Consider the following 22,352-nt stretch of genomic DNA (forward strand, 5'->3'; position numbering starts at 1 on the left):
AAAATTTTTTAAGCGGGTAAAAGATTTAAAACTTTTAAATACATTGCTTCCAAATTGATGGCCATTGACAAGGTCAGGATGGAGTTTTAGAGGATGAAGCTTCTCATCTCAGGGTTTTCCATCAGAAGGTAGGTCTGGGAGCACGAATTTTGTTCTGCTTTAGGCATTAAACCCTTCCTTGGCCACGCCCTCCGGACGGCCCCTGTGATTCAACCCCAACTGTCTGGGGACCTTCCAAGAGCAGGACAATGCAAAATTCCGTGTCATCTCTGCTCTTTAAAAAGAGAATGAACGTAGAGAAAGCCATAACTGCTGCTTTGTCCAAGCCACCTTGGGCAGCAAGGACAGTTGACTCCTTGAATCACTGGGGTACAAGCCAGGGAAGTCTTCCTGGAGGCTGTGGCAGGCAGGGCCACAGACAGCCGGCACTCAGGTGGAGGTGGGCGCCCTTCCCTTCCTGTGGCCCACCCCCAGTGGGGCTGGGGCCCTTGAGTGGGGAGGCCCCGCCTTGCCCCTGTGGAGTCCTCAGACAGCCCATTGACCCCAGCCTTCCTCTCTCCCGGGTGGCTGAGCACGGGTGCTGCAGCTGGAGGAGGAGCTAACCCTGCGACGCGGCGAGATCCAGGAGCTGCAGCAGTGCTTAATGCACTCGGGATGGCCGCCCGCCGCCCGCCGCCCGCCGCCCACCCGGAGGCTACCGAAACACTGCAGCCACGGGAGCGGCTTCTGTTGGCCAGCAAGGAGCACCAGAGGGAGAGCAGAGAGCAGTGCTGCGGGACAAGTACGAGAGGGCCCTGAGGGCCTACCAGGCGGAGGTGGAAAAGCTCCGGGTGGCCAACGAGAAGTACACGCAGGAGTGGCGGAAAGTCCAGCAGGCCACCAGCGAGAAATGGGGCTCATGGACAACTGGAAGTCCTAGCTGGACTCACTGCCCTTGGACCACCAGAAGTCCCTGGAGGACCTCAAGGCCACCCTGAACTCAGGCCCTGGGGCCCAGCAGAAGGAGAACGGAGAGCTGAAGTTAGGGATGGAGGGCATCAAGATGGAGCACCAGCTGGAGCCGGGCAACCTGCGGGCCAAGCGCAGCATCGAGACGGCCATGCACATGAAGGAGAAGGAGGGCCTGCGGCAGAAGCCGCAGGAGGCCCAGGATGAGGTGGCTGGGCTACAGTAGCACTGGTGGGCCCAGCTGGAGGTGCAGGCTGCCCAGCCCCGGCTGGAGCTGCAAGAGGCCCAGGACGGGTGCCGCGATGCCGAGCTGCGGGTGCACGAGCTGGAGAAGCTGGCTGTGGAGTACCAGGGGCAGTCACAGGCCATCGAGTCTTTCAAGGAGCAGATCTCCGTGGCCAAGAGGAAGGTGCTGGATGACCAGGTGCTGCATGGGCAGAAGTCCAGAGCAAGCAGGAGGCTGCGAGGCTGCAGGAGAAGCTTCTGGTTGATGAAAACAGACTCCAGGCTCTCAAGTCCCTGTGCTTTCCCAGCACACCAATGTAGGCAGCCACCCCTGCTACTAGGGGGGACCCATGGGCTGCGTGTGAGGTTCCAGCTGTGGAGGGCCTGGGTGTTTACTAGCCACTTTGTCCCAGCCTGGGGAGGCATTCTCCTTGTCCCCAGGTGCATGCCCGGGGAAGATCCTTGTCCCTCCATCAGTCAGAAGGGCAGCTGGGCCTGGTGACTGGGGCGCCAAGGTGGTCTGATCGGACGTGGCTGGGACCCCACAGGCCAGGCAACAGAGAAGAACACCTCGGCACTGAGAACGGGTTTCTCCGACTCCCCGCATCCCCGATTCACCCAGATGTCTTCCTGTGGAGGGCAAGCCCTGTGCATTCCCAGAGGGCCCATCTCCAGCACAAGCATCTGGAGGTGGCCCCCTTTCTGTCAGTCCTAATGAGACTGAGCAACAGTCCAGCAGCCACTTCCTGAGAGTGTGGGCATCCCCAGAGTGGGCTCTGGAAGGCTAGAGGTGGATGGCCAGAGAGGCTGCTCCCACTAGTACCAGTTTTGCCCCAAATTCGGAAGTCCCTTGGTAGTGTAGGCTATGTCGACTCCAGCATGACCAGGAAAGACCTTCGCGTGGCTCCTGCCAGGCCGCACACTGTCCCGTCTCCCCCGAACTCCCCCGAAGTTGCTATTGGCTCCATAGATGAGCAAACCAAGTCTCTGAGATGAGTAACTTTCCCAGGTTTCTTGCTCATCAATGACAAAGGGCATATCCAGCCTACTGCCGAGGGGCCCACAGGGCGTCCAGGATGACGGTGATCAGATCTTGCCTGAAGGGACACCCAGCAGCATAATCGTGGCTTTCATTCAAGCCCTGGGGCTTGTTGAGCCTGTGGTTCTCCTTGTTCATTTAAACCAGAACTTGGCATCTGAGCAGTAAGTGTTCAGGAGTTCCAAGGGCTGGGTACCTTTCTTGTGAAAGGAGCTCTGCCTGCGTCATACCTCGAGGTCCCCCTGCAGGGGCCTTCTCGCCCGCTCCTCCCTGTTCTTAGCAATTGCTCTGCCGGGACCCTGGGCAGAGGGAAGAGGAAGAGTCGCAGGTGAGCTTGTGCGCACGTGGCCTGACTGGCTGCCCAGGGCAGGGGTTTAGGCCTGGACCCCTGGTCTCCCTGGACCCCCCTAGTCAGGGAGGTTTTGGACGGCTGTGGTTCCACAGGACAGCACCCCATTCAGTCAGAGACCTTGGGCTGAGGATTGGGTGGTGACCTCAAGGATCCCATCTCTTGACTTCCATACATATGGGGCCTCCACCCAGATCCACATGCCTCCCAAATTCAGAATTTTAAGTCCAGGGACAGCTAGATTTTGGTCTCATGCAGAAAGTGTGGAAATTTTAAAGAAATGTTTTAGTGTGTGTCTCATTTGGGTGCTTAATCACAGCTAGCTGAGACTAAAATAGGGCTTGGGATGCATGAGCAGAAGCATGAGGGGCAGGCTGGTGGAGGTGACTGCCTGTTCAGTGCTGTGCTGCCGTGACTGGATTCTGCAGTGTTCGATTCTGGAAAACTGCATGCTCAGCGGACAGCCAGCTCGGATGGTGCCCCCTACCTGCCACATGCTGGAGGGAGGTCTCCGGGTGGAAGCCGCTAGAGGTGGGGGGCTCTAACAGCCCCCGCTACAGGCCTGAGGCCAGCTCTGAGCAGTCCGCTGGAGCTGTGTTCCCAGGAAGCCCAGCCTGGCTTCTTCCTCTGTGGTGCTGCGCAAGGCCTTTTCTGCGTCTCAGTCTTCTCCGTAGAACAGGGAGTTGAGTAGTTTAGAGGAGACTGCTGGTAAAAGAACAGTGTCCTGTCTGGCACACAGTAGGTGCACACTATAACACATGGGAGCTAGTCCCCTGCCCTACCCCTCCCCCTCAACCCAAGTGGACCTCTCACGTCTGCAGCGACCCTTTCCAGCAGCGCTGGACCTCACGGCCTGACAGGACCTTTCTCAAATGCCTGGCTCCTGGCTCCTGGCTCAGGGCCTGGCACCTTGCTTCTCTGTAGCTCTTGGCTCAGGGAACCACCCCATCTGCTGGGCTGCTTGGGCATTCTGGCCAGTGTGGGGATGCGGGCCCATGGTTCCAGGTGCCCCCTTCAGGGGACAGTATTCTGTCTTTTGGGACTCAATAGATTGAGAATTGGCAGGACCCTTGGGGTCACCCAGCCATCCTCCCCACATGCCTGACACATGCATTTGTCGAATTCTCCCAGCAGCTGGCAGCCCTGGGAGCCAGACGTCATCACCTCTGCCGTAGGCCCGGAGGCTGGAGTGGGCACAGGGACGGGCTTGCTGAGATCCTTATGGTCATACCTGCCCGGCCTTGCTTGAGCAGGGGAGAGGCCCTGGGGAAGGCTCTGTGACTGAGCCTTGATCTCCACAACTGAGCATGGGGACATCCCTGCTGTAGGGGTACGGTGGGTGGCAGACATGTAGTGTGGTGGGTGTGTTGGAAGTGCTGGTGCCGTGGACTCCTGGCCCTGCTGCCATGAGCACCCTACAGCCTCACGTGCCAGCTGCATCCCTGAGGACCCACTTGTGGCCTCTGCCTGTTTCCTCCCCGGCAGAATATCCATGTGTGGGACTTGGAGGACCACATATGCCACCAGCCCTTCTGTGAAAGGTTGTTTGCCCCGGGAAGCTGCCCTGCAACCAATGCCCACTTCCACCCGAACGACAACACCCTGGTCTTCAGCACCTTTTCAGTGAGTGCTGTGCAGCAGGGGCGTGGCTACACATAGAGGGTGGCCACTGTGGCCAGGGTCTGTGTCCCCCAGGACACCCAAGGGATGGTCATGTCCTGTCCCTCCCGAGACGGTGCTTTATTTACGCCATGAGGACGAAGCTGAGAGTGTGGCTTTCCCATGAGGATCCCATCTCTTGGGATTTCCTGGAAGACTGTTTCTAGGCCCCCAGCCTGTCACCCTCTCAGATGCTGCTCTTTTCCTGATCTGTGTATCCTCCAGACTCTCCTCCTGGAAGCCCGCCCTGATCCCCATGCTGGGTCAGGAGCCTCCCCACTAAGCTCCCTTGGTCCCATGCCTTCCCCTCAGTATTGGCCCTCATAGGTGTCCTGTCCGTCTCTTGGGACTTGCCTGCTAAATCATGACTTCCCTCCAGGAAGGCAGGGCCCACACCTGAGCAGTCCCTCTGGAGAGGACTTGGAGAGAACTGATGTGAAGACTGTCTGTGAGCTGTGACTTAGCTGGTGCCCATGTGCCCTGTGTCCTGCCCCTGCCCCCGGAGGACAAGATATATGGGAGAAGCACAAGGGGCTGACTGTCCAGGGTGGTGTGGGGCCTAACGACAAGATGGGGATTTAGGAGAGGCCTGGACAATGGGCAGCCAGTGAATGGGAGCTTCTAGAAAGGCTGATGAGGTGTCATTTGTGGTTGGGAGGAAGGGGTAGCTAAACAGAGGCCTATACTCCCTGTTGGCCAGCCACCCTGGCACACATGCCAGCCTTGTGCCCTTGACTGGCTCTCCCCAGATAGTGAGTTTCATGGGTTCCTCCATCTCTGCTGAGTGCCAGAGTGGCTGCAAGCATTTGTTGAATTAAGTAGACTTTTGAAGCTCATTTCAGGTCATCACATTATCAAATCCCTGCTCTTTGTCAGGAGCAGAAAATACATTAATTAGACACTGTCCCATCCCTCAAGGAATCTACAGAGTAGAAGGAGAACAGAGAATTTCAGTACAAAATGCCATGTATTGTCATGAAGATGTGTTAGGTGGCTCGTGGAGCACAGAGACATTGATCCGTAGACAGGCCCAGGGCAGAGGGTAGTCAGGGAAGGCTTCCCAGAGGAGGGACATCAGATCGAGGCTTTAAACTCCTCTGAAGTCATGAGGGAACTTGGTCTTGGACTTTGGGGGTTATGAGAACACTAGGGTTTGGGAGTCCTGATCTCAGGGAGTAGAGGCCACGGAGTAGGGGTGAGAGGCATGCTGGGGAGCTGAGGGGCCTGGCTGGCTCAGGTGCGTGCACAGTCTGGATGTCTTAATGTCTGAAAAGTCTCTCCCTGGGCACAGTCACTGAGGGCAGAGCCCTCTGACTGCCCAGCTGTCTGCCCCTCTCCTCGCTTACAGATTGGAATCCCAAAAGGGTACTTGGAGACCCAGGGGCGTGGGAATGGACGGGAGAAGACCACACTTACAGCTCACCCCTGTGCGCCATCCTCTACAACATGAATTTGAAGCAGGTGAGTGGGCCACACTCATCTCTGGGGCAGGCATTCCTGGTGACACAGGCAGGACCCAGACCTCCCGATGTGTCTGAATCAGCAGCCAAAGGGCAGTCAGTGCCCGTGGTGGGGTGGGGCGAACTCTCACGGCCGGCAGCTCAGTGGAGGCTTGGCCGGTGGTGAGGTGGGAGGTCCGCCACTCGGCCAGTGGATCTCCTGCCTCCTCTGACCTGCAGCCTGGGCACCGCCTCAGGTCGGTTCCCACAGGCAGCATCTCTACATGAGTGGGAGATGGTGTGCTAGGTGTGGGCTGCTCTCCTAGTTAACCATGGGGGTTCTGATCCTGGGCACCACTTTCTAGGGGAGCTGTTCTTGGACTTTGTCCACTGTCGGAAGAAAGAGAGGCCCAGTCTGTGGGTAGCACCCTGATCCCGAGAAGAGATCTCTGCATTGGGCAGGGCAACTGGGCACATGGTGTGGGGACATGGTTTCTGAAGTGTGGGGACAGAGAGGGTTCTTGGGACCGCTGCCTCCTTCCCCTGGGATGCCTTTCCTGGCCTGGGATCTGGGCAGGGCAGGCTGCATCTGCTGCAGCTTCGGCCACCCAAGACCAGAGCTCCCGTCTCTGCACTCCCCTCTCGTCTGGGCTCCTGGCACCACCGTACTGCACACATTAGATCTCCCGCACGCCTTCAGTTGGTTGTAGCCCCCCGCTACCTCTCAGGCTTTTTCAGATGTTTTTAGGAGGAGCGGTGGTCAGAAAGAGAACTCACCTACCACTACTATACAAGGGCTGTAATGGCAGCAAAATGTTGTGTTGTATGAGGTGACCATCCTTTACTCTCAACATGTCCCTACTTAGGGGAAAGTTAGCCTATTTCCTGTAGGTTTCCCTGCCTTTCATCCCACCACCCCATGATTAATGCTTCAGTAAATGTCTTTTCTGAATTAGAGATGACTTTCTCTGCATAGATTCTGATACATTCTATTTCCAAGTTAAAGGGGATTCCTCCTATCTGGTTCCTTCCAAAAGAGCTGTGGCTGTTGGTACTGCCCTGTGCACAGAGCAGAGGAAGGCCAGTTTACAAGAGTGTCTTATCTGGCATCAGGAGAGCCCTGAATGCCTGTCTTCTCAATGTATGGAGGGGTGTTGAGCTAGTCTCAGCCATAACAGGCAGAAGCCACCTGTGGGAGTGGGGACACTCTCCTCTCCAGGATCCCCAGTTGTGTGCTTCCCCACAGGTGGTAAGCGGCTGCCTGAATGGCATGGTGAATGTGTGGGAGACTGCGACAGGCAGGAGTATGGTGGAGTTTTCTGTGACTCGTGACCAGCATGTGGAGCTGACCGCAATGTCCTTGGATGAGTCAGAGCAGGACCTGCTCACGCGTTTGTGTGATGGCACCGTAAAGATGTGGAACTACAGCACTGGTGAATGCCTGCTCACCTTCCCCAACCCAGACCAGCTGGAGGTCTGTGTGATTCAGGTGACCTCTTAAGAAGCAAAGCACAGCTCCCATGACCCTGGGATACACTATGTTTTATGCTGCCCTTAACAGCTGTGCACAGGCACTGCCAGGCTTCATGGCTCCCTGAGCCGTTGTGCCCTTGTGCATGAAGTAAATGTAGGTAACAGTGCCTGTCCCTAATAAGTGTCCTACCAATGGTAACTACCCTGCTTTTCTAGTTTGTTAGCATTTCCTACCCCATGTATGAGAACTTTGGATTGCATTTCTAGCAGTGGGGTCAGGTGATTCAGAGCCACCCTGTTTACCCCTATTGTGAATTGCCTGACAGGGTTATAGGGCAGTCTGTGGGTATGGCATAAGCCAAAGCCAGTCTACAGAGCAGTCTCACTTTGGGACTTGAGCATTCCTAACCCCATTGACAGTCCTTTAACCAACTGAGATGGAGCACTTGGCCAAGAAGCTAGGGATCTGAGTACTGGTCCAGATACTATCACTCAGTTGTTTGACCTTAACCAAGTCACTTGTCTGTTTCCCACTTATTGCCCTATAAAACAGACATGGATATCTACGTTTTCTACCTCCTCCAAGTTCATCTAATGAGTTAATGGGATGTGAAGGCACTCTAGGGAATTCTCACCCTCCTGGAGAGTTTTGCCTTCTTGCTTAGTACAGTTAGGAGGGAATTTGGGGCCAAGAACCATTTTCTCTGAGGTGCCTTAGACTTTGGCTTTCTTTCATTTTCAACAGATTAGTGGGATTATCCATATGAACAAAGTATTCTGCGTGACTGGGTGGAGTAGGAGAATCACGTACTTCATGTGAGTAGCAAGGGTGCATGCAGGTAGTAAGGGCGACTGACTGTTCCCTCTCTCATTTAGACAGCTTCCGCCATTCCAGCTTTGCTTGTGGTTGGAACACTAGGCAGGAAATAAGTGGTGGGCAGCGTCGAATGCTTCATCTGCCCATCCATCCATTCATCCTCACCCCTTGAGGTCAATATATTCTAGAGTTTGTGCAAGGTGCTGCAGATGGGTATAAACAAGAGTGAAGTCTCCATCCTCCTGGAGTCTCTAAGGGGAGGCAGACACTAATCAAATAACAGCATTCATAATGAGTGCTGTGCAAAACAAGTACAGGTCTCTGAATTAGTCTCAGGAGTGATCAGAAAAGGCTCATCTGAAGAGGTAAGGGGTGAGGTGGGACCTGAAGAGTGGGCAGGAGGAGTCTCAGTGAAGCAGTGAGCACCTGGGGTAAGAGGAGCATTCCAGGCAGAGGGAACAGCCTGGGCCAGGCCCCTTCCTCGTCGAAGGGCCTTTCTAGGGCCATGGCTTTCCCTGCTCTAACCCTCAATCCTTACTCAGGTCACTGAATGGGGCGAATGTGTCGGGTTTGTTTTTGTCCAACTCCCAGGACAGGGCCTTGTAGCAAGCACTTAGTAGGTGAGGTCAGAGGAACAGAGCTTCAGTTCTTCTCTGACACCCAAGGGTGTCTTCTGATTCAGCTCCTGGGATCCCATAGGCCTTGAGTTTCCCCCAGTGGACCGTGAAGGCTGAGCTCTTGCCCCCCTGCCTCTTGCCATGCGTGCCAGATCCACAAGACAGGCCGGTGCTCTTGTCCCACCACTGGCAGACCTTCCACAGGGAGGACATCCTGAGCATGGCCACGTACCAGAGCCAGTGTCTCGGGACCTCCTCCTGCAGTGGGAACATTATCTTCTGGAACATCCACACGTTCAAGCCCATCTTCGGTTTCTATGCCTCTGTGAGCACCTTGCCCCAGTCACCCAAGGAGGTCTGGTCAGCAGGGACACACTCTCCTTTCGCCTCTCTCAGCTGTGGGTGAATCTCGTAGGGCCTAAGCAGTAGGGAGCACCCCAGGAAGTAGAGAGGATGGTGGCCACTTGTTCTGGAGGAGGGTGGGAGCTAGGTAGGTAGGTGGTGGTCTCCATAATCATCCTCATTTGGTAGATGAGCAAACGAAGGCACAGAGAGGTTAAGCATCTTGTCTAAGGTCACACAGCTAGGAAGTGATAAATCCAAACCCGGGCAATCTGACTCTGGTGGAGCCAGCCGTGTTCCCTCTAGTAGATTACTCTTTCCTTGAAGCTGGCTCCCAACTAACCCATCACCATTACACATGCCGTCTCCAGGCTCACTGGGCTCATGGTAGGGAGTTAGGAAACCCATACAGTCTCTGAATTAACCATATCTTTGCAGATTAAAACTAGAAGGGGACTCTGAGGTCACTTCATCTAGTAGTTTCCCAAACATTTTGGGGAGAGATGCTTGCAGGCTATTTCAGGAGCTGATCCCAGAGCAGCACAGTTTTTAAAAACTGCTTTTGTACTTGGAGCTTTCCTTAAGATGAAAAACAACCTCAAAAATATTTGGAAACTACTGTCCATTTTACAGGTGGGGAAGCTGAGTCCCTGAGGGGAGCAGGCTCCTGCCTAGTTGTACTTAGTGCATCAATGACTGGCCAGGGGTCAAGGTAATATAAGCTCCTTGTCCAAGGCTCGATGCTTTTAAGGGCACTTGATGCTTTTCTGGGCATTAAGGCCTGGTACCCAGAGGGTCCTCTGGTATTGGCATTGGGCATTAATTTTCCCTCTGGGACATTGTAGTGCTCCAGGGGCCACTGTCTTCCTGGCACAGGTGCAAGAAGTAGACGAATGTCTAGTTGAGAGTTCCAGGTCCACCAAGGCCTCTGTGGGGCACAAGAGATGGGCATACAAAACCCCCATGCAGCTCCAGAGCCCCAGTGCCAAGACTGTGGCAAACGTCAGCCTGAGGCGGAACCTGATGTCAGCCCCCCCAGTGATGTGACGCCCTAGAAACAAGGAGCCAGATGACCCCAGAGACAAAGAGCCAGATGGGCCTGTGCCCCTGCGGGTGGGAGCAAGAGCCGAGCCAGGTGGCCACCTTCACTGTCCAGCTCCCTGAGTCCACCTGTTGTGTGTTTCTTTTCCTATTCAGAGACTTTCCAGAGCACATTTAGATCTATCAGCTCACCTGTCTTGAGCACTGAAGCCTGGGCCGGGCACCTCCTGATTAGCCCACCTTGTCTAGCCAGCTTAAACCTGGGCAGGGTCCCTTCCAGAGCATGGCCAGTACCAGACCCCAGTTTCTGGAAGCTTGGGGGCAGGGCCTGGAGAGAAGACAACCCAGAGAACTACAGCTAGAGGTTAGATCCTTTTTCAGCATGCTCCAGCTCATGGCAGAGGTGAGCCACAAGGCCTGCCTACCTCCTCCAAAAAGCATCACCAGCCTGGAGACCAGGTGCCCAGGGCCTGATGCCCAGATGCAAGCAAACCTCTTCCCGCCCATCTGAGCCCTTGTCTGTGCCCCAGGACTAACCCTTCCAGGCTTGACTGATGGTCCCTTTTTGGGAGGAGTAGAGAGAAAGAACAGGGAGCTCTCCTTCCCCTACTCACAGGGTGGTTTGACCCTAAGCAGGGAATACAGGAATCTCTTGTGTGGGGCATGGGGAGCCTTTCAGATTGTCTCAGGAATTGAAGTCTGATTCCCATTCCTGGGAGCTGAGGCCTGAAAGAGAAACCCCACCTTCCCCAAACACACAATTCTTGTCATGCAGATGGCAGTCTAGTCCGCGGTCTACATGACCTAGAGGACGCAATTCTGCTGTAGGATGCACACGCTGTCCATTCTGTAAGACACTCATACCATCTTTGAAATATCAAGGTTGCCGCCTGCATTCAAATCTTCTAGAGCAATGGGTGTGCATCCCTTTATTCTCACCTTTGGAAGGCAAGGGTGTCTCTTCTAGAACAACGAAGGGGCCTTCCCCAAAGGCAAATTCAAACCTCTGCCCTGAGAGCAGAAGCTGCTGGTAACTTACAGTGGAGACTACTCAGCATCAGTGTGTCACGCCCAGCACCGTTAGCCCCGCTGTGCCTTCACAGGGTGGTGCACTGTCTACCGAGTGGGGCTGTGGTGGCCACCCTTTCAGCACCTGCCTCTGGTCTCTGATCCTCCGTAGGGTGGGAGAAGCCCTCATGATGACCTGGGAGGCCCGTTTTGCTTTCTAGAAACCTCTCAGCACTGGCAGCCCCAAGATGTTGCCAAATCCCCATGGCAGGCAGACAGTTATCCAAGAGAATGAAAGGAGCAAAGGGGAATTCCAGAAGATGTTGCTGCAATCCCACCCATCAGTGGAGAAGGTTGGCTCTGCCCAGGCAGGGTGTGGGGTGTGAGCTGGGGGCAAGCTGTTGGAAAGGGGCTGGGACCCGCTGTGCCGGGGAGCCTGTAGGGTCCAGCCTGGTTCTCCCTAGGGCATGGAAAGGCATGGTGGATTTGATGGAACCACTCAGGATTCCAACTTCAGGGCTGCTGTGCCTGGGGGAAGCTCCCGGGTGTGGGGGGCCTGCCTAGGGTGATGAGCAGTGTCCCTTCCTGGTTGGTGGGCTGGACCTGGGAGGCAGGACCATTTCCAGAGTCCACTGTTAAAAATGCCCTTCTGTGCCCTGCGGGGGTGTTTGGTATGACACCTGTGCGGGGATCGGTCACCTGTGCTCTCCCTTCCTCCTGTATCTTTCTGCTTCTGACCATGGACTCCCCTTACTGTGCTGTCACTGCTGGATGAGGTGACTCCTAAGGCCCCTTGTAGCTTTAATCTGCAGAGATATAGTAGTCATTCAGAGATTATGTGGATTTCCTAATTCCCTACCATGAGTCCAGTGAAAGTACAAATTATGGTTGTGTTAGGGCGTGGAAGGACTGTCCCCTTATTCCCCTCCAGGGACCAGGGACTGGAGGACATGGGGGTGGTATCCCGCAGAGCATGGTTGGTTTAGCCTCTGTCCTTTAACTTTTCAGACTACTGATGTAAAATTGTAGCTATGTCCTGCTATTTGCTTTTTAAAAAATTTAACTGCATATCATGATGCTTTCGTATCAGTAATTTAGACTTGGCTTAATATTTGTTATCTTATTTTTTCAAATAATTGCATAATACCCAATAGTTTAGATGTGCTGTAATCTACTAATTCAGTTTGCTATTGATAGACATACAGGTTAGTTCCAGTTCTTAACTTTCGTGATGGCAGTACATTGAACATCCTTGTACGTAAATTTCTGTGCACTTGTGTGAGTGTGTCAGAAGGATGGACTCCTAGAAGCAGAATTGCTCATGAGACCGCATCTCTTTCAGTCCGAGAATTGGACCAAGGTAGATGAATCAGAGCCCCACCTTTGACTGTGACTAGTCCTGTCAGGGCACAGATAGTTATTATTATTTTTCTATTGAATAGTTAATATACAATAGTGTATTGGTCTCAAGTATACAACAGTGATTTGACAGTTATCTGCATTATTAGATGCTCACCCCAACTAGTGCGGTTACTATCAGCATAGAAAGATGTTACAGGATTGTTGACTCTGGTTTCTAGGCTGAACTGCCATGCCTGTGACTAGTTTATATATGATTGAGATTTTGAGGGTACACACAGTTATTCGTTGAGCATTTGCCCCTTGCCAGGCACTGGAGAGGCACAGGTGAATGAGACGAAAGCCTGTGCCCTCCTGGAGCTGACCTTCTAGTCAGGGTGAGACAGATAATGAACCAGCCAGTAAAATAAGTGGGAGGTCATAGGGTGAGCGAGTACAATGGAGAACAAGAAAACTAGGAAGAGGTAGGGAGAATGGCATGGGAGGGGGAGAGGGTACTGCTGTTTAAATAGGGTGGTCAGGGTGGGCTTTACAGAGGAAGTGGCATTTGCACAGAGCATGAAGCCTGCAGCTATCTGGAGGGACAGTGACCCAGGCACAGGGACCTTTAGGCACAAAGGCTCTCACAGGGAGCTTATTTGGGGTGTTCAAGAAATAGCCCTTCTCTCCTTCTCCCTCTAATTAAAAAGTGATATGTGTCCTTCATTCAAACTAAACAATTCCAGCCTCATAGGAATGTGTGAAGTGAAAGAATGGCTACCTCCCTCCTAAATCTCCAGAGGCAATTGCTGTTAAGACATGTTCTCCTAGGCTTTTTTCTGGGCACATGCAAGCACAGACATGTATGAATGCATATATGTACCTGTTGATTTTTTTTCACTAAGTAATATGATATTATATATATTATTCAGCCACTTGCTCTTTTTCATCCAACACCTGATGGCATTTTTTTGCGGTGGTGTTTATGGACCCACAGCTTTCCTTTCCGTAGTTGCATAGTGTTCTGGTGTTTGCTATGCAAGTCTACTAAATAAATTATATTATTTTGTGCCCTAAAAATGAATTATTTTATTTATCTAGCCAGACTGCTGTTGCTGATGGGCGATTAGGTTTCTAGGTTTTGCCTTTGTAAGCAGTATTGCCATGAGCATCCTTGTACATAAATTCTGGATCTCTTGTCTGTTTCTCAGGTATAAAACTGTAGGAGTAGAAATGCATTCTTGGGAAGTTTTTGATGTGTTGTGTCATATTTCAGTCTAATAATAATATAAAGAACAGCTAATATTTATTGAGCTCTTCAGTTACATTATTTGTTATACATTCTATAATACATCTATTATTAATTATATCATTAAATCTGTTAAAAGTTTACATGAATTATTAGTATTATTTTTTTTTAAAGGTAACATCAGTTTTATTATGGAAGCAGTTGCTTTGTTATAAATTCCATGTAAAACACTTGAATTCTAGGTCTTTCTCTTTAACACGATTTAGTTTCTTGTGATTTGGTCAGCATACCCATTTATCATTTCATTTGATATACAAGCCAATGTGGAAATGAAGAAACAAAATTACCAACTAGTTCAGAGAGCTAAATTGAGTCCAGGATTGTGGCAAAGTCTGATCCAAAATTTTAATTTGTAATTTTAGCATGTGTCTCATGCAGTTTGGGGAGCATCAAACTAAATCTACAATCGCCAGAAGCGTTGTTACAGTTAAATGCACATTAACTAAAATGTGTACATTTTTAGTGTTCATGATAAATGCAGTTATGGCCTTATTACACTTTTGGCATTCTTTAAGAAAGCACATTAGGCTTTAATATAGAAATGTTTAGGTTACACTTAACTTGTGCTCAGGTGGTAATAAAACATCTGTTCTTTCTGATCTCATACATTCTCTCCTCAGGTATGGCCCATCTCCTGTACACTTGGAGCGACCTTTGGCTACATGGCTGGCCTTATTATTTCGCCACTCTGGATATACTGGAATAGGAAGCAACTTACATACAAGAACAATTAATTGAAGCAAAGGGAGAAGATATTTCTTTGTGCAGATTCCATAAAGACTGTGCAGAAATGCATATGGTCTACGCCAGACAGTTCCATTCACAGCACTGTTTTTTATGTAGTTACAGCATGATGTGATTGTAGCTTTTTAAACTATGAAACCCCTGAGAGATTGTACCTTCTAGTTGAAATAAAGTATTTATAATAGATTGTGGCTTCAGATGCTGTTTGCAGCTCTTGTACCTTTAAGAAACATTCTTAGTGAACTTGACAGAATTCTGAGGACAGGGTTGTGGGATTTTTTTCTTTCAAATTTTAAACTGCTTCATTCTCAGAGGTCTGAGTGTAGCTATGGCATTTCATATGCTTTCTGAGAGAAACGGACAGTTCCTTGGCCACGGAAGATGTCTCACGTAATCAAACAACAGTTTATACATCTTGATCCTATTCTTTTTTTTACTGTGTGTTTCTTCGGAGTTAAAATGACTATGATAGCCTCATCAGAAACAGTCTTCAATCCCTTCTGGGTTAAAGCTGAACATTCCACATAGCAGCATGCTCCTATCTCTTATGCTAGTTTCTGTCCTTGTTCCACTCATACAGGTTTTTCTTTCATATCATTCAGTCTTGCTAAAGTTTTGGGGGTCATCTCGGAGATCAGTCTGAGTTCCTATTAATAAAAAGGGTACATTTGGTGCATATTCCTTAAGTTCTGGTACCCACTCCTCTTTCACATTTTGAAATGAGGCTGGATTTACCACAGAGAAGCATATAAGGAAGACATCAGTCATTGGATGAGATAAAGGCCTCAGACGATCATAGTCTTCCTGTCGGGCCGTGTCGTATGGTCCCAGGAGGTACTGCTTGCCCCCCACGGTGACGCTGACTGCGTAGTGGTCGAAGACGGTGGGCACGTACTCCTCCGGAAAGGCGTCGTTGGCATAGCTCATGAGTAGGCACGTCTTGCCCACCGCCCCGTCGCCGACCACCACGCACTTGAGCATCAGCGCGCCGGGCCCGTGAGCCATGCTGCGGCCCGCCGGCCTCCGGGCATGGTCCTCCCGGAGCCCCCGCTCCGGACCCGGGCTCAACCCCAGCCCTCCTGGGGGGTCCGCCGCCGCCGCTCCGCGCAGCACGGGCGTCCCCCTGGCCCCATGCAGCGGCTCCCCCGGCCCGAGAGGAGGGGGTGGCGGGCCCGGGGCGCTGCCTGCGCCTTGGTCCCTGCCTGGATCCCCGCCCGGACCCCGGTCGCCTTGCCCGCCTGCTGCTCCCGCCTCTCCGTGCCGGCGCCCTCTCCCCGGCCCGGCCTCCCCAGGAGGACCCGCTGGATCATAAGACTGTCCGGCCCCGGGGGAGACAGCAACTCTGGAGGGGGGAAACGGAGGGGAGGGGCCAGGCGCGGCTCTCTTCGCCCCGCGTCGGCCCAGGCCCCCTCCCGGTTGAGCCCGGGAGGAGGGCTGGCTGAGGCACCACCCCCGGTGCCGGCCGCCCGCCACGCGCCCCCGCCCGCCGGCCCCTGCGCCCCGCGCCGGTGCCCCGCCCGCAGCCGCCTCGCGGCCCTGCCTGCGCACCCTAGCTTGACTCCCTGCACGGGCAGGGGCGGGGAGGAGGAGGAGTCCTACATGAATTATTTTTATTTTATCCCTAAAACAGTCCTGATAGGTATGTACTATTATTATTCCCATTTTATGGATAAGAAAACCGAGGCTCCACAAGGTGGAGTGACTGCCCAGAATTCTCACTGCCAGAAAAATGGCTGAGCCAGGACCTGCTTGCAGAGCTGTTTGTTTTTAATGTCTGAGTCCTTATCTCTTTGTCACTGTCACTGTTGGGAATACCTTGGGCTTTTTATCTGACCAGATGTGTGTCATATGGATTTATAACATGAATCTTGATTGAATTTTTGACCGGCAAGTTATATGCAAAGGACTGAATATCTGTTGGTGAGATTTCAGGCACTATGGTGGGGGTGTGGTGTGTGTGTGTGTGTGTGTGTGTGTCACTGTCTAAGGCTGGCCCACTCTGGCTTCTCAGTGTTCTACCTCCCACCTCAAGCAGCAAAGTCCTTTTCCTCTGGGGAGCTGGACAGTGGACAGAGGGAAACTTCTCGGGATGGTGTCCTGGAGAGCGTCCCCAGCTCTTGGGTCACCCTTGGCCCCAGGCTTTCCTTAGTGGATGAGGGGGTGAGGGTGGGCTGGGGAAAGGACACTTCAGGGGGTCTTACCTGTCAGGCCTCTCCTCCCACCATTTCTGTCTGGCCATGTCAGAAGAGCATGGGTAAGACAGAAAGGACGCTAGGACACGGATTCAGCAAAGCTGTGTCCCTTACAGTGTGCAGGTGAAGCCCCAGTCCTCGGCTGCCTCCCTAGGGGTGAAGGACAAATTGGTGGGGGTGGCAAACTGCTCTGAAAGCTATGAAGTCAAGCTCATGTGTAGGCTCAGCTTCTGAACGGGCCTCCAGGGAGACTGTTAGTCCCCTGTGGCTGAGAACCATCTGGAACCACTGGGCTGAGTGAGGTTGGGATGCCCAACTTTGTTCAGGAGTTCTTTCCAAAATGGGCAGGGGGATATGTTTGAGGTGTTGGGGGCTGGGTGCAGAGTGCAGAAGGAATAGCGTTGGCTAGCTGCCTCCTGGCCGTGTGGGTCCTGCTCTGTCCTGTGCAGGGCCCAGCATCCTGTCGGTGCCCCTCTTCACTGTGCCCACTCCTGACCCTGGCTACACAGCCCTGACCATGTGGTGCCATGGCCCCTGGCCTTCTCCAGGCCTGCCACAGTCCCTACCGCTCATTCACCTTCATCCTGCTCTGGCTGCCCCAGGCTGGATCGGGAAGGGTTGTGAAGAAAGCCTTCGCTTTCCCCAGTTCAGAAATGGCACATGCCATCTGGAGATCTTCATGGCACATGCATCACTTAGGGGAATCCTGTACAGCTGTGAGGAATCACATTTTAGGAGAAATGACCTGGAGAATACTGATGACAAAAATTTTCAAATTTCCTTAAAAAATGACAACTACTATAAAGAAGTAAATGTGTATCTCTGAGATTTATTTTTATTTTCCTATATGCTGTACACACAGGTATGGTTTTGATTTCAACCCAAACTGGGAGCATTTGATACCATAGTCCAGCTGTTAGCTTTTTTCTTGTTTTAACCTAGTAATGTACCATGGACTTTTCCTCTCAGTACAGGTGAAACAGCTTCACTCTTTTTAATAGCTTCATACAAAAAAGGCCAATCTATGTGTTTTGGAGCCCATTTGGGAGGCAGCCTTTATGAAAAATAACACAAAATTATGAATAAGAAATGAGATGCAAACATGAAAACTTATTTAGAATGAGAAAAGAATGACAACGAATTTCAAAACCTACAAAGCTGACAGTTGTAACAATCACTGTGTGTTGCTATTCCTCCCAGGACCTTGGAAGGGCCTTGAACTTGACCTTGGCCTTGAACTTCACAGGTAAATCTGCCTCTGTATTTACATATCCTTTGTCCTTTTTTTTAAAATTAATTTCTTGGAGCTCTTTATATGCTTTGGAGATGAATCCTTTGCCTGTTGTATGTTACAGATATTGTCATCTCACCTGCCTTTGTGTTATGACCTAAGATTTAATTTTTATCTAGCTATCTTTGTTTTTTGTGTGTGTGACAATAGAGAAAGGCATGGTGTATCCCTAGATCTCAGAAAAGCCTATGTTTTTTTATAACTGTTTCTACTATTATATATATTTAGTCAGCTTTTGTCCCATCTAAGTAATTTTGTATATGTTGTGATGTATGAATCTAATTTTTAAAATAAACTGGTGGCCAGTTGTTCAGATACCATTTCTTGAACAGTTTATCTTTTCCCCACTGGCTTAAGATTCTATCATTTTTATATATTATACTCTTCTATAATCTCTTTCTGGATCTTCTCTATTATTCAATTGGTTTGATCTTGCATGTATATTTCATAATTTAAAAATATATGCTTAAAGTCTACATAGACAATGAGATTAGAAAAAAGCTGGAGGGAAATGCATTTAAATCTTAATGGTGCTGGTTTCTGGGTATTTCTGGGATTCTGTGCTTTCAATTTCTTCCCATCAGTTTGTGCTGTCCACATTTAGTGCTATGCACAAGTATGTTTGCATAAAGCAGGAAAATGTTTGCCCTTTGTCTTTGTTCAGGGGCGCCTGGTTTTGTGACCCTGGCACCTGGATCAGTGGAAAGTGGGTTGAGTGTTTTGTTTTATCCTCTCTGACAATAAAGATGACTGAGATTTTGTTGGTGGTGGTGACATATTTTGGGGACAGATGTGCTACCACACCTGACTTAACAGGAGTGAAGAAACCTCCGATTTCCCATCTGGCATGATTCTCTCTACTTCCACCCGACTGTGCTCTCTGCCTCATGCAGGGTGGCAGCCAGCAGAGGAGCTGAATCTTCTCATGTCCACTGTGCAGGGTCACTTTCCACCGTGGTCCCCACATGGGCAGAGAAGTGGCAAGTAAAGTGAAAGTGAGCAAAGGGGAGAATTAGCAAAGGGCATAATCAAAACAAGACCTGAGGAACTTGGCTAAAATGCTGTCTTGGTGAATGGCTGGAAATGACATTTCACTGTAGATATACGTGAAAGGGAATGAGTTTGTTCTCCAAACCACTTTAAATTGAATTACAAGTCTTAGAAAATCTTGTTTGTTTTAGGATAAATCAGACTTGTATGTCTTCATTCAATAACCACTCATGGTCACATACTATGTGTGGGGCACCATTGGACTTGCTGGGGTAAAGTAGTGAACAAAAATGATACACATTCCTGCCCTTAAGGAGCTCATAGTGTAGAAAATGTTCCTCATCACTAGCTGGGTCAGAAGGGTAGTAGACCATCACCATTCTCATGGGGCATCTAGGAAATTTGGGGACCAGATGGGAGTGGTGACTTGCCTGGGCCCCCAACACCATGCACCGTGTCCAGGGTGAGCCTGGCTCACAGCACCCCTGGGTGCACCTCTTGCACAGATGATCTTCCTGCAAACCAGGCCTCGCCTGCCACACATGGCTGCCCTGCTGAGTAGCTGCATGGATGGCTACATCTATGCCTGGTCCATACACGGGAATGGGGGCCTACTGGGGAAGTTCCCTGTAGACTTTGAAGACAACGGGGATGTGGTCGTGGGCTCCATGGCCACTGATGAAAATGACTGGATCCTTGTCACAGGGGACTGTAAAGGACACATCATGGTGAGGAAGGATGGGCACTGAGGCTGAGGACTGGTGTCAGCCAAGCTCTGACCCCTCTTGGCCACATGTGACACTGGCCTAGGCCCTAGTTCCTCTGGGACTGGTTTCATTTGTAAAACAGTGGGCAACAGGGTGGATTACCTCTGAAGTCCGTTCCTGCTCTGGTGTGCCTAGTGAAATGAATGCGGGCTTGGTTCAAAAGGCCCCTCCAAAGAAGCCATTCCCAGTGGGTCCCACACTCTATCGTTCTCTTCCTACAGCTCCCTCACCCCCGAGCTGTGCATCTCATCTGCGATCAACTGTCTCAGGAACTGGTTTTGTGCTTTGTGGTGAGACGTGAGGCAAGACTGTCTTGTCCTTCGGCCAGTCAAACCCTCTTTGCATGCTAGCTCAGATCTGGCCTGAGAGATCCCTTGGGCCCCTTCTGGCCCTGAGTGTCTGGGTATTGCATAGATGTGAGTAAGAACTGCCCCTCAGGCGAAGAGAAATGGTCTGGGAGGAGCCCACAGAATGAGCTGGTGTTGGGGGTCAGGGTGTGCTGAGCCACTAACTCACACTTTGTGCCTAGATCTGGGACAGCAAGGATTACTGCACATTCACTGACAAGCGGCCATTCCAATCCAGTAGAACAAACAAGTTCCAGTACTTAATTCCTAAACAGGGCCAGATCAGCCTCCCATACTACATCCCCTTGAAGGAGAAGGAGGTAGGCAGGTTACTGAGTGGCTGCTCAGAAAAGTGCCTTTGATCTCCACTAAGGAGCTGGGATCATAGTTCTTTTACTGAGATTCTGTCTTTTCTGTTTCCTGTTCAAGGTTGTGGAAGAGTTTCTGTTAACCTTAAGTCACCATTAAACAGTAAAACACAAGTGTCTAAGCATCAAATATACCCACATACATACATATGCACATGTATACACACACATACGAACACATTCCATGGGCACTGATCTCTGCAAGGAGAGCCCTGGAGTCATGAATTCTTTTTAAAACTAATGAAAATTTTTATGTATTTTCTCAGGTAGGTAATACCATTTATATAGTTTAAAAATCACTTGATATTTCCCTGATGACTATGAAGGTGAGCACTGTTTCATTAGTTACTGGAAAAATACAAATTAGAGTGGTATCACAATATGATACCACTACACACACCCCAGTATGGCTAAAACTAAAAAGACAGACAATACCAACTGTTGAGAAGGATATAAATCAACTGTAATTTACACTGCTGGTAGGAACGCAACTTGGAATAGTCATTTTGGGGAACTGTTTGGCAGTAGCTACTAAAGCTGAATATGCCTACTCTGCGACCTAACAATTCCACTTCTAATACACAAGAGGAATATGTGCTTTCAAAGATATAAATAAGAGGGTGGATAGAATTACTATGTGCAATAACTCCACATTTGGAAAACCCCAAATGCCTAATTAATGTAGTCTGAAAAAATAAATTGTGATATATGCACTATATACAACAATATCCAGCATTGGAAATGAATGATTTGCAACTACTCAACACAAAATGAGCAATTCTTTAAACAATTTAAGTGAAAGAAATAAGACACAAGAGAATATACATTATGTGTTTTATAACTCCATTCATATAAAGTACAAAAACACAGAAACCTATCAGAAGTGATCCTCTTTGTTGGGGGAGTGGAGTGGCCAGGAGGAGTCACACAGGGGACTTCTGGGGCACTGGCAGTGCTCTGTCACTATCTGTCATGTTCAGTTTGTAAAAACGTATTCAATGGTACATTTATGATAATATATACTTTTCCTATGTGTATATTATACATCAATGGAAGTTTATTAAATCAGGCAATTAAAAAAATCTTAGTCCTCCTCCTGTCTCCTGCCGAAAACGGTTCTCCTTGTTCCCTGAAGTAACCACTTACATTGACTCTTGGTTATTTTTCTAGGGTTTGTTTATGCAAACACAAATGTGTAAAGGTAGGGTTATTCTTTTACATGATAGTAGCATGTTATTTTTTACGTGACGGTAGCACGTCTTACCTACTAGTACTCACCTTGCTTTTCTAACTCCGTAATGTGTCTTAATCTTTGCATAGCAGTACATTAATTTTTATAGCTGTGTAGTAAGCCATATAATATGTTACTGATCTAATTCCCTTTTAAGGGAAATTGAGCTTCTTTTCTATGTTTTGTTTTTAATCAGAAGGGAATAGTGACTATGTCATTTTACATGTGTGAAAAAATATCTGTTGGTCAAATTCCTGGAAGTGAGATTGCTAGGTCAAAGGCTTATATACATTTGCCATTTTCACAGTCATCTTGAAGTCTTAGGTGCCCTTTGAATTTCTATAGAAATATATTCTGTCCAGTCTAGTTTTAGTAAGAAGAGAACTTCACTGCACTCAGATCTCTTGGGAACTGATTACCCATGGGTTCAGTATATGAAGAATCTATAATGTTAATACAATCATTATAAGGACAACAATAAAAGTGTCAATAATTGACTGTTTACTATGTTTCAGGGATTGTGATTAGTGTTATTGTGTATCCTCTCATTGAATCTCTAGAGTGACTCTGTGAGGGAGATGTTATTTTTCAGATAAGGGAGATGAAACTGAAGAGTTGGGAAATCCTGTCTGAGCTCACATGGCTGCCAGTGCTAGACTGAGCAGTAAACCCATGTCTGTGTGACTTCAGAATTAGTGCTTCTGACTAGCTGCTCTTAGTTCTTATAATGGTATATTTTAAACAAATTGGGATCACACTGTGTGAACTAGAATTTCATATATTATAAAATATTTTTGAAAATCAGACTTTGTAATAAT

General features: G+C 49.8%; 1 protein-coding gene and 1 pseudogene across 1 annotated transcript; one reads left to right on the forward strand and one right to left on the reverse strand.

The window, feature by feature from the left end:
• The first annotated feature begins 57 nt into the window (after nt 1–57).
• Nucleotides 58–20,583, forward strand: LOC140849714 (WD repeat-containing protein on Y chromosome-like). Its single transcript, XM_073238057.1, is given in 15 exon segments — nt 58–72; nt 738–866; nt 947–1,156; nt 1,202–1,372; nt 2,493–2,540; nt 4,047–4,184; nt 5,569–5,613; nt 5,616–5,681; nt 6,906–7,133; nt 7,878–7,963; nt 8,732–8,926; nt 9,754–9,946; nt 11,179–11,310; nt 19,328–19,549; nt 20,118–20,583. Coding segments are annotated over 15 exon segments (2,058 nt in total). The 3' UTR covers nt 20,298–20,583.
• LOC140849494 (uncharacterized) lies at nt 13,253–19,051 on the reverse strand (annotated as a pseudogene).
• Nucleotides 20,584–22,352: the final 1,769 nt, after the last annotated feature.

This window comes from Manis javanica, chromosome 5, assembly GCF_040802235.1.
Source record: "Manis javanica isolate MJ-LG chromosome 5, MJ_LKY, whole genome shotgun sequence".
NCBI classification, from domain to species: domain Eukaryota; kingdom Metazoa; phylum Chordata; class Mammalia; order Pholidota; family Manidae; genus Manis; species Manis javanica.